Source organism: Malurus melanocephalus, unplaced genomic scaffold (assembly GCF_030028575.1).
Source record: "Malurus melanocephalus ecotype Western Australia unplaced genomic scaffold, MMel_1.1 scaffold_2, whole genome shotgun sequence".
Lineage (NCBI taxonomy): Eukaryota > Metazoa > Chordata > Aves > Passeriformes > Maluridae > Malurus > Malurus melanocephalus.
In genome coordinates, this window is record NW_026623234.1 from 1,344,947 (window position 1) to 1,357,147 (window position 12,201).

Consider the following 12,201-nt stretch of genomic DNA (forward strand, 5'->3'; position numbering starts at 1 on the left):
AATAGAAATGTCTTTGACTACAGAAACACAGAAGATTATTCCAGAAATACACAATTTTCCTCATATAGGGGGTAGGTGATGTAATTCCTACTCTCTGGCACTGAAATCAGGGGCTGAAGATTGATCTTTCCTGTCCTTGAGTGTCTCTGACTTGCTTGACAGGCCAGAGCTGGCTCCCAGATGTTTAAATTGTCCTCAGCCTGTGATAATTTATTTATCTGTTTATGTGTGTTACCAGAAAAGTATCTCTCAAACTCTTGACTCATTTGCAAGGGAATCCAGAGGGAACAGTAGCAGCATATAATGTTACTAGAAAGTTTTCTTTTAAAAGTAGGTCTGCTTCTGCTTTGGTCATACAGCGGGCTGGAAACGTGACATTCAGCAATTTTCTTTTCTCCTCCTGACATCCTTGAGACTTTGCATTTAAACATGTGGCAAAAACCCTTCTGTCACAGACTTGTCTGAATGTATAGAGCAAGCCTAAAAAAAAAAGAACCTAGAAAACTTTGATCTCTGTACACTTTCAGCCATAAAAAATTATAGTAACACTCAAAGTGTCAGACATTTTTTACTTGTTAAAAGTGAACTATTGTGGTACAGTGATTTATGACCTTGCATAAATCTATTGGAGCAAGCAGAAAAATAGTCCCTGTGTGCTGCTGTATTAAGGTAGCAGAAGAATACTCATGACATTCTGACTTTAAAAAAAGTATTTTTGTTAAGTTACATGACTTGGAGCACTGGGAAAAAACTGTTACGTCTACATAATTTTTTTCGCACTTACTGGACTTCATTGTTCACAGAGAGAGTGTCAAACAGACCCAAGTAATGGAGCAACTATTTAGATTATCATAATCTTAAAAATTAAAGCAGAACCACTGGCCACCTCTGAAGTGTTTGGTGTTTGAATACAAGACTGAAATCAAGCATTGTAGCATTCCCACCTCTGTCTCAGCTGGCCTCAAGGCAGATGGCTTAGCATTAAGTAATTTCTTATGACATAGTTTTGCAGCACTTTGTCCTTACTGAGACAAAACTTTTTTATTACAGCAATGATACAAATACTCTAAATGGGGATTACTGCTCTGAGCCTATGTTTTTCATTCATAAAATACTGTTTGGTACATTGCTAAGTTTGCATTTTTTTCTGTTGAAAACTTTTGGCCTTCTGTTAGTAGATGATCTTACTCTGTCTCAGAATTGTTTTTCAGTGCTTCATGTCTCTGGCATTTTTTAAAAAAATCTTCTCTCTGTTGAATTGAATAATTTACTAGGCTGAAATTGTCATTCCTTCTTCAGAGGAATTCTTACATGCCCATTTTGACTGTTAAAAGTTTAGTTTTCAGCATTCCTTTGTAGGAGGAATATAACTGTGCTTAATGAAAGAATTGTCCACTGCTGGCCACATTCACATCTCTTCTTGAAATCGATGATATTTCACAAATTGTATGTGTGTGAAGCATCATGTATATTTTAATGGACTCTATGTTTACATTTTGCTATATTTTTTTAGTAATAGCACAAGCCATTCCTTTGAGGACTGGGGGAGAATTAAGAGTGGATGAGGCTCTGGAAGGCAGAAGGAATACTGATGGGTTGAGTTTGTTTTCATTTGCAGAGGATAGTCAGTGTTTCATTCTTTAAATGTTGTTGGGGTGGCTTTGAAATGCTGACTATTTTCAGTTCATTAAATTGCTGAAATTGCATGTGACTTAATATAGTCTACTGAATTTAATGCATAAATATTTGAGAATGTTTTGTAGAAGGAAATGCTTCTCTGTCCTTCTGGCTACATGGAGAATTATCTGTTCTGATGGTAAGCAAATTGCACAGAATAGTTGAGGCTGTGAGGCAGAAAGAGCTCTGGAGAGATGTGACTGGAGGGTGTTTTAGCTGTGCTGTTTATGCCACTTGGGGAACTCGACTTGGRAACAAAATGACTATAATTTTCTTTTGGTTTTCCTTACAAGACTTTTAGTAAAACTACTAAGTCAGAACTTCTATTTGACATTTCATCTGGGAGATGCTTTGTCCAAAAATATTTATCTTCAGGGTTGAATAGCAGAGTCTTTGGAATGACTTGTCTGCAAAGAAGCATACCTCCTGTTCACTTGGCAATATGTTTTTCCTTGGATGTGTCCCTCACCAGTATTAAATCAGGCCATCCTTCTTAGTCTGAGAATGCTAATAAGATCAGTGGCTAAAATGGAATGTGTTCCTTACAGACTAATCATTTATAGGCAACCATCAAACAAAAGTGGACAGTAGTACAGAATAGAGAGTAGTATAAGAATCATTACCACTATTTTTATTCTGAAAGCCTCCTTATAAGCAGTGGCTGTATATATTAATTTTGGCACAAAGCATATATATGGATTTGGGCAATGAGCTGCATGGAGCCATTGGGAGCCTTTCCAGGAATTACCATTGAATGAGCTAGTGGTGAACATTACGAAAAAGCCAAGCTTTTCCACTGACTTTGAAAGCATTACTTTTAAAAGAAATCTTTGTCTAAAACATCAAAGTTATTTTTTAGATGCATTGAACTGACAATTTTCAGAGGCCAGAAATTTTTTTTATAGGGCAGGGTTGAGACGGAGAGTGACACAAAGAAATTTGTATGAGTAATGTGCATTATAGTTGGCTTTTATTTTGTCATTTGTACTCTTGAAGATGACACCAAGGGCAAAAACTAGAAGGGATATGAATTCAGGGTTCTATGTACAGAAGGCACTGCAATCCCATGGGAAGCAGTAGCTGACTTTAATCTTTCTTTCAGCTGCTGTTAATATGCATGCCATTTCCTCTACAAGAATTCTTAGCCCAGTACGGTGCAGATCTGTAGTGTCCTGTCAGATCCTTTGCTGARTCTCAGTAGCTTATGTGGTGGTGCCTTCCAACAGCTGGGAGTTAGATGTTTTAATATTCAAGTTTAAAACGAGATCATTAATTTTTTTGAGTCCTGGAGAGTAAGGAATAAAATTTTGAGTGTTGTACATTTAGAGTTCTTTATTAAAGTTTTTTACATCATGTCAAAAAAGATATCTCAAACCCTTACTGGCTTGCATGCCAAAAGTCTGTATTGTTTTAATTATCTCATGGCACCAACTTGTAAGTGTCCTATGAATTCTCTTCCTTTAGTTCCAAGTTATCTCTGCTTTCAAGAGCCCTCTGTGTTGGAGCGTTGTCATATCTAAATACTATCCCAGTACTTGTGYCCTAGAACTGTCTAGAAAGATTGATTTCTGGATAAAATACAAGTCGAGGAGTCAGAGGATCTGGTTCCYATTCTTGTTTCCTGTATGATTTTTGGCAGATTTCCTCATCTGGACGTTTGAAATAATAACTGCTCCCATCGTGGGATTCTGAAGCTGTATTAACTGACAGCAATAAAATGTGTTGAGATGTATAGATGAAAAGGTTTATAGTAAYGCAAAATCACAGAAAAGTAGATGCAGAAGCAGTAACTTAAAGCTAATTGTTTTATCATATTTACTTTGACAAACAACTTGCATAGAGTCCTTATAGTCCAAGCCTCCCAACTGAAACGCACTGACACATAAATTTGCCCAAAGTGAACTTCTGCTGAGGTGAGATTTGCAGGATGATGGAATTCCAGATAACACTTTGTTTACTGCACATTCAGCTGTGGGATTTACTTGCCTTTTGTATAGACAAAAGAGTTTGGCTAATGAAGTCATCCTTGGAGATTTTTGAGATACTTTGTTCTTCTTGCTGATCTTTTGTACAAAACTTTCATTGTGTATGCATCTGTTTGTTTATACACTGCCGACTTAAAACAGAAACTCCTGTAACCTAAGTATATGTTGAAGAGTCAATACTCATTCTTCCTACAGACCTAGCAGTTTTTTGGATTAAAGGACAAATTTGGAATAATCTGTMTGCAAATAATGCAGACAAACTGTATCTAGCAAGCAAATAGCATTCTTTGCTATTAGACCTTAGACCTCTCTAAACAATTATAATCCTTTCTCCCTTTCTCTTTAATGCAAAAATTGTCCATTTTTTAATGTGGCCAGCAGTGTGGAGAACTGGGGTTGTGTTAATGATGCCCTTCTCCTTGTTCTTGTCTACTGTATTTGATCCTGTAGTCAGCTATGGAATAATGTATGGAGTGACAAGGATGGTATCTTGATTGTATCCAGCTGTCTGGAACGAGTCAAGGGCAAAGCAGCCTTCCATGTAGCCAAGCACCCACTAAAGAATACCAGAAATATTGAAATTTAAGCCTGTTCCTGACAAAGGAAGCAGGTTGGTTAGATAYAAAGCCAGCTGTGAAAGTAGTTAGGTTGTAGTCATATCTACTGAACTTAACATCAAAAGTTTCATTTTAATTATGCTTGGGTTTAATTAGGGTTAAAATCTTTTTGGATAGTCATTTGTGTTTCTCTGTAAGAATTATTTTAATATTCCATTAATGGCCTTTTGCTCTGGCATGTGGCTTCTCTGAGTTGCAGGGTCCTTCCACAGCAAGCTTATGCTTTTTTGTACTTCTTCCTGGCAGCTTTTTATTCCAAGAATTCAGACTTAGAAGTATTTCAGTGATCTTTGCCCACTGAAACTCTACCCTTCCAAAGCAGATGTGTTGCATTTGCTTTCTGTGCAGGCCTGGTTAACAGTCTGTCATGTTTTTTTCTTTTCAGGTGTGGCGTGAGTTCCCCGACAGGTTGGTTGGATATCCAGGCCGCCTGCATCTTTGGGATCATGAGATGAACAAATGGAAATAYGAATCAGAGTGGACCAATGAAGTCTCAATGGTGCTCACTGGGGCAGCCTTTTATCACAAGGTAATAGACARCTTGTACTGTACCAATGTGAACCTTTAAAAAAGATCTGGATGTGTTTCTGTCATGTGGTGCCATAATTGTTTTTTGCAACAGAGGACTGATTGCATACTTTCCCTATACCTCTTTCAGCTGCTGTGAAAATTACTGATTTGTCTCTCCCCGTAAAATAAAATCATTACTTGCTTTTATGACCTTACAAAACTTGCCAGTTTGCATGATCTGAAAGTACATAGGAAACTTTGCAGTGAATGTAACTTTGTAGCTAGCAGGTTAAGAAAAGAGAACCSATTTTAAAGAAATTTGTGTGCTGGTCAGGAAAGGAATAATTATGCAATTTAGTGCCCAAAAATTAATTCTATCTGCTGAAGTAGTTCTAGTCTGAAGGCAATATCACCTAACTGCCTGCTGTTCCATGACTGAAATATTTACTCTTTCAGTTACTGTATCTATATTTAAAATTATCTTTTTTCTCTCTCCTTTTTGTCTGCAGTATTTCAACTAYCTTTACACCTATAAAATGCCTGGAGACATCAAGAATTGGGTGGATGCTCATATGAATTGTGAAGATATTGCCATGAATTTTCTAGTAGCAAATGTCACTGGCAAATCAGTCATTAAGGTGGGACTTTACTGCTGTTTATCTTTACAAAATTAAAAAACATGATATACATACTCAAATTTGTTCAGTAGGCTTCAATATATTACTTAATCCTCCTTTTTCTCTCATTTTCCCTCACTATGGTATCTTRTTCTCTTTCCGTTATAGAAAAGCCCTTCTAGTTAAATTTTTGTGTTAGCAGAGAATTGTTTCTTACCAGTTGTTTCTTGTGGTTATTTTAGCCATCTAGATGAGCTATTAAAAAGATAATTTAAATGACAGCTGTACRTATGTGCTTGTATATGTACATGCCCACATACATATATTTTAACTATTTGAGATTGCTAGAGGAGAGAAATTGCCAACTGTCCACAGCTCACTCTRTCATGACCTGACAACAGCTGATTTATAGGAATGTTAATTGCAAGAACGTTAATTGCAAGATCAGCTTTAAATGAACTTTTTATCCCTGAATTAATTTCCTGACATGTTTCGACACGTTTTCAGGTCTAGACATTCACTCCGTACATTCATTTCAAAGCRTGTCAGCTCAGAATGAGATTTAGAGGCCACCAGGCATTACTTCAATTAGCAGGGTCCATTTTCCCATCTGTCCATCATCATTTACTGGGACTGGTGGCTGCATTTCCTAGAAAAGTCTTTAGAAGATAAAGCGTGTGTTTTTGCTGAAAACGTTTTTGAGCTGCATGAGGGCACAGCAGAGTAATTTGGCACCTCTGTGCGATTCGGAGAGTCTTGCAGGGTTTGCCAGTCAGCTCTTAACTGGAGAGAGCAAAGGAGCGCCTGTTGGATTAACGTTACGGTGAAGTATGGGAAGCTGTATTTCATCGCTGTTATGGCTGCAAGAACAAATGGTGTTTATACAGGGACCTTGGCAGTGAGAAAACAGTCATTAAACAGGAATTAAGGAGCTTGTCATCGCCACTTCTTTTCAGTTACAGAAGGAAAAAGCCCTCCAAGCCGTTTTTATTGGGCCCCTGTGAATTTTGCAGTCAGCCGGGCCAGATGGAGCTGAACGGAGGAACAGAGTGGCTTTTTTTTTTGTACACCCCCTCTTTTTGAGACAGCTCAGCTTACACTGCAGRCATGTTCAGAGGTATTGCGCTGTTCTCTGTGCAAGGAGATTAATGTCCCTTCTGTTGGCATTTGATAATATCTGGCRTGCCTTTCTGCAGGTGACCCCACGGAAGAAGTTCAAATGTCCAGAATGCACAGCAATTGATGGGTTATCACTCGACCAGACACACATGGTGGAAAGGTGAGTGACCACTCTTTATTTCTCTCATTGCCTTGTTCTGGTCCCTCGAATCTTATCCTGTGTCTCATTAAATTAGTATCAAAAATGATAGTGTTTTATAAATTACTAATTTTGAAAGAATGTTACATGGGTTTGATCACTGTAAGTCATTCCAACAATGGATGATATGTCACTGAAAAGTAGACCACTACCAAAAAGGACTTTAGAAGGGCACAATTTTTAGCAGCTTTGCTGTAAAGCTTATAGGACACATATATGAAATTCAGATTCTTGGCAGTACTTTCAGTAATACCACATTTCTGTTTGCCATGGAATATCAACTGTAATAAGTATGATTTTTTTTTTAACCAGATAGTTGGTAGCTTACCAAAGAGTGGAAAGGATATAAATTAATAAATGATATTAATAATATCATTTGTAACATTATTTGTATATTTTCTTTTCTCCAAGGATTGTGAAGCATATTGCTTCCACTAGTGAAGGGCATTTGCTGCACAATTCCATGTTGCATTTTTTAACAATGGCAGCATTATTCTATTTCTCTGAAACTTTAGTTTTGAAATTAAAAATGCATTTGGAAAGGCAATGAATGCTTAGAGTGAAATACTGAAAGTTTTTAAGTATGAGATTTTCATTCTCTGYTTTACAGTGAAAAGGCTTTCTAGCTTTGACCAAGATGAAAGACTTCTCTCTGCCTTGGTTTCTGAATGTGGAAAATAAGGGAAAGTTACTTCACTTTTGCAAAGCTGTTCCACACCCATATTTGAAATGGGCTGTCTGACCATAAATGTACATATTAGTTATCAGGTGGAATTAACCTGAGATTTAGGACTAGCAAAGACATCTCACCTTACTCTTCTTGCACTGTTGCATCTCTCCTACAAACTTTGGGAAAAGTAATTTGCAGCCATAGAACTGATGGGATAAGTAAGCAGGGGGAAGAAGTCAGCAGAAACAGRCAGCTGGACGTGATCTTAAGGGTCTCTTCCAACACTGACAGTTCTATGATTCTAAGAGGTGACAAAAAAAGAATCTGACCTGTATTTAAAATAGGCCAATTTGGATTTGCATAGAGAGGTATAACATGATTGTCTTACTAGTTATCTTAACAGTGACCTTTTCTCTGTCCTCTGCAGAACTCAGGAAATATAATGTTGTTTGGTCTTTAATAARATGGGATTAAAAAAGGAGCATGCAAGTCAGAAGTAAAACATACCCCATTAAGATAGTAAAAATTATTCTGCAGAAAAATACTTGAGAAAGGTGTGGGAAGTTTTGTAGATCTTAAATGCCATCTGAAGGGGAAGCATAAGAGGTTTCCCCATGTCTAACAATTCTGCACTGGCTTGCAAATTGACTACCTGAAGCCAGTTAAGCTTTCCTATGGTCATAGCAGTAGCACTACTACAGCACATGGGAATTTTGRTTGTGAACTGGATTCTCATTAAGGTAAATGCTGTAGAAACAGGAGATGAAGAAGTACTTTATGCCTTAAAGTGCATTATGATTCTGGGTAAAGGTCTTGTTTCCATGTCTATAGGAGTTCTTGCATCCTCAGAGTAAGGTGTCATTGTCAGTTTATTGAAAACATTTAAACTGCTGCTTTGCTTCTCTGTTATTTCGAAAAGTGGAGAACACTGGGTTGGGGGAAGTGTTAGGTTGACTGCAAATCCACATACTTATATTTGCTCAACCAAAGGAGTACATGCTGAGATAGAGTCTCAGTGSGGGAGAATCTGCAGAGATACACAGTTCAGGTGTATTCAGGCTTGATTTTGGAAATCCTTAATAATATACTGAAGCTGCATGCTACACCTAATACCCTCTTGCCCTTTGCTATCATCTACCTTCAATATAAGGGAGTTATTTGAGAAACTGAAAGATTTCTTTTTAATCTTCTAAGCTAGATATTAATTTAAAGTGGATAATAAATAGTAACAGCTCCTAGAACAAATTTTCCTAACTTAGCAGTAAGGCTCTTGTATCTATCTGTGTGTCTGTCTATATATATATATATATATGCACTATTTTCAGGGTCAGGAGAGAAGCTGAATTAAAAAACAACATGCATCAGGAAATCCTTGTCCTTTGTACTGATAACTTTACAGTTTTGGGCATCAGGAACAATACCTGAGGTATCAGGCAAAGAGCCATTATCAGCTTCATTTGCAGCTTCCCCAAGTGCCTGACTCGTTGCTTTTTAGCATTCAGAAATAATAAGCAGGTAGTCTGAGCTAATTACTTGCCCGGATATCCAGGGATCAACCTACTGTGAAACAAACAGTTTATCAGGGTTGTCACATACATGCACAACATTTAGTGTTAGGTTTCTGGTTCAGAAATAGCAGAGAGATGCCCGGCAACTGCCTGATGGTTTTGTAAATGGAAAAGGTCTGAGAAGACAGTTGTGGAGATCTGTCCAGGAAAGGCATGTAACTAACTGGTTTTGTTGGGCATTTTAACTCGTTCAGTGGAGAAAAAGGAAGATGGTACAGATGAACTCTGTCCCTTAATAATAAATTTTATTTTTTTAGCAATACACTGAATTATGGGAAAGCCAACACTGCTATTCCTCCTGCTGTGTAATTTATTTGAGGTAAATAGAAGACTGTAGTCCCCAGGGTTATCAACCTCCATCATTAAAATACATTGACTGAAGAAAGCTTTGAACAAATAATCCCCTTCTTGCCCTAGGTTAGCCTTTACATCAGGTCACAGAAGAAACTGTAGAAAGGTCTCATAGTCCATGTATTTACAGGTGTTTAAGTCGCCACAAGTTTTCTGCCTTTAATGGCTTTGCATATGGCTACCAAAAATGGARAACTCTGTAAAATGCATCTAGAGGGAACTGCCAGTACAGTGAATATGGCAAAGGGCTGAGCTGCTTCTGCAGCAAYAATAACAGCCGTGCTTTATTTAAGATGTGTAAGTATTTGTTAGAGTCAAAAGAGGAAGCCATTCCCTTAAGAGGCAAACTGACCAGGTCACAGTTGGCCAAAGGTTGCAGGTACAGGGACACCCTGTCAAAAAGTTAGTTGGATTAGAACAGTGAGAAACCTGATTAAGAGAGACCTTAACAAATACGAAGTTTATCCAGGGGCAGTGAGGCTCTCCGTTTCTGAGTTCACACAGTCTTATTTTCCTGTTGAGCTGAGCACAAATGCATGTTGTTGGTAAAGCAAGGAAAAAAAAAAGAATAATTTTTGGAAGCAAACATGTGTCTGTTAGTTTGAATTTTCAAAACTGTTGACATAACCAAGAGACACAGCTTCCCTCCATATTGAGRTGACGTTACATTCTCTTGGCTACCTAGCTTTCCTTGTTTAATGTTCTAGATAGCTTTTCTGGTGTATATTCTCCAAAAATGGCAAAGACTTCAGAGTTCAAGTGATTTTAGTTCAGTGCTAGAGATGAAATTTTTGGAAAGAAGTGACTCTTTCAAACATGTTTTGTGGCTTGTGTTTCTTTCCTTGAAAAAAGCCTGTTCCTTATCTTTGAATTTTWTGTTTATTTGTGGAGGATTAACTTCTGCTTCAGCCACAGTGTTTAGAATATATTAATTTTTCCATTTTCCATTTTTGACATTTCTTTAACAATGAAATAGTTTCTTGGTGGTTAAAGATAGTGCACTAGCATGCTTGAATGGACTTGAYACCAGAATAAGTTTGGCTGTAGAAGGATTCCATCTTGATATTTTCTCATAAGACTTCATCTTTGATTTGGGAGTATAACCTCTGGAGGGGAGAGGTCAATTTTGTCTGCTGTATCCATTTAGTTTTTTCTTTTGCTCTGAGGGTGCCGCTTAGTTCCAGTTGTGACAATGGCTGATCTGATGTGGACACCTGCCCAGCAGGCAGCAGGCTGAGATAACGAATTCATTTCACACCGGCCACCAGGCAGCTGTTACATTACAATGTCTTTCAGTCATTGCTGGCAAAGGCAGGATTTGAACCAGTAGACTGAAAGTATTCTTGTATTCCAGAAACCAGTGAGGGCCGGCAGCTGTGCAAACTTCTCACATGCACATCTCCCAATGCATCTACCTCCTTGCCTGTGAAGTTTGTGCGTTTCCTGCCATGAGACTTCTCCAGTACACATCATGAATTAGTTAACCACATTTCTTACAAGTAACAGATTATTTGAAAGTCTGACTTTATCTAAAAGTCATATGTGTTTAAGGTATCTCATGGTGGGCATCTTGTGGAGGCAGCAGAARCTGCTTAATGTTCCTAGAGAAAACATTCAGTGTTTTCCTGCTGTCTGCAGGAACTACTGCAATCTTTCAGTGCCTAAGGCCCAAATCTCATTCCTCGATGATTCACCTTGTTATTGCAGATATTGAACAGCTACCCGGGTCTGCACTTCAGTCCTAACTGCTGGCTCCTTTGCTGTTTCATGTCTKTGCTATCCTGAAACAAATAGTGCTTGTCACAGGAGTAGAGGTTGTGTCCCACTGTACACGGTTTTTCTCTTACACACTGAATTCCTTTTCTTTTGTTTCTGGTCCCAGTGATTTGAATCTGAAGATAGGGAAGGTATGAGGTAGGAAGAAGTTTGAGAGGATGGGAAGGTGGCAGAAAGTAAAGCCTCTGCATTTACCTATATAAATATTTTATTCAAGTATCAGTCCATATGAAGTAGTTTTCTGACACTATTCTCAGGGCAGAAAATGGCCTGAATTATGACCATTAGAGTTTGAAATAGCTATGTAGGCTGAGGAAATAATTTTGAAAACTGCTCTTGCTGTCCCGTCTACTTCAAAAGAGTGTTTGGGGTAGTGTTGAGCAGTCCCCATCACAGAACTGTCACACTCAGTTGGTGTGATTGASCAGGTCTTGATGAGGAAAATTATCCTGGAGCCATAGTTACCCCCTAACCCTTCAAAGGGGTCGGGAGAGGATGCAGTGGTTGGAGAGCGAGAGACCTGCACTGCAACTGCCTGCTGCACATCAGTCTCTGTAGCTGAGTCAAAGTACTCATTTCTTTCTTTCTTTGTCTTCCCTTTTGAATGGTAGAAGAAATGTCACCTGTTTTCTTGTGGCTCTGTTACATGTAGGGAGCTGTTGTCATGATTCTTGGTATCTGAATTTCTTAAAAGCTGTTTCTACATAGCAGGCAGCTAATATTAGCTGAGCACTGGCTGGGATGAGATGAGCCAGGTTTTCTCTGCCTTGCTCCCAATGGTACAGTGCCCTTCAGTGAAAGAGGTAAAGGAGCAGTGTAAGGGTTAAACATCTGTTTGCTTGTTTTTTGAAGCACATGGCTGTTCCCTTCCAMATTACTGACACCTGAGATTATTAAGACTGAAGGAGTCATCAGTGGTCCAGTTTTTTTGTGCTAATGTGATGCCTTATTGCTCAATATATCTTTATGCAGACAAGAAAAATAAACTAGTTAGTTTGTTTCATTTTATAGTTTTAATTCRGCTTCACCTTTAAGGTACAGTACAATCAGCTCTGTCTATTCACTGAGGGGTGTTTATTTTTTTGTGAGAAAAGATAGAGCTTCTTCAGAAG

At 38.2% G+C, this 12,201-nt stretch overlaps 1 protein-coding gene across 1 annotated transcript in view; it reads left to right on the forward strand.

Annotated features, from left to right (window-relative positions):
• EXT2 (exostosin glycosyltransferase 2) overlaps positions 1-12,201 on the forward strand; it is a 67,129-nt gene that overhangs the window by 53,819 nt on the left and 1,109 nt on the right. Inside the window, exons 10-12 of the mRNA XM_057364235.1 lie at positions 4,665-4,808; positions 5,299-5,427; positions 6,603-6,685. Of these exons, the coding sequence (XP_057220218.1) occupies positions 4,665-4,808; positions 5,299-5,427; positions 6,603-6,685 (356 nt within the window). The remainder of the gene's footprint in view (positions 1-4,664; positions 4,809-5,298; positions 5,428-6,602; positions 6,686-12,201) is intronic.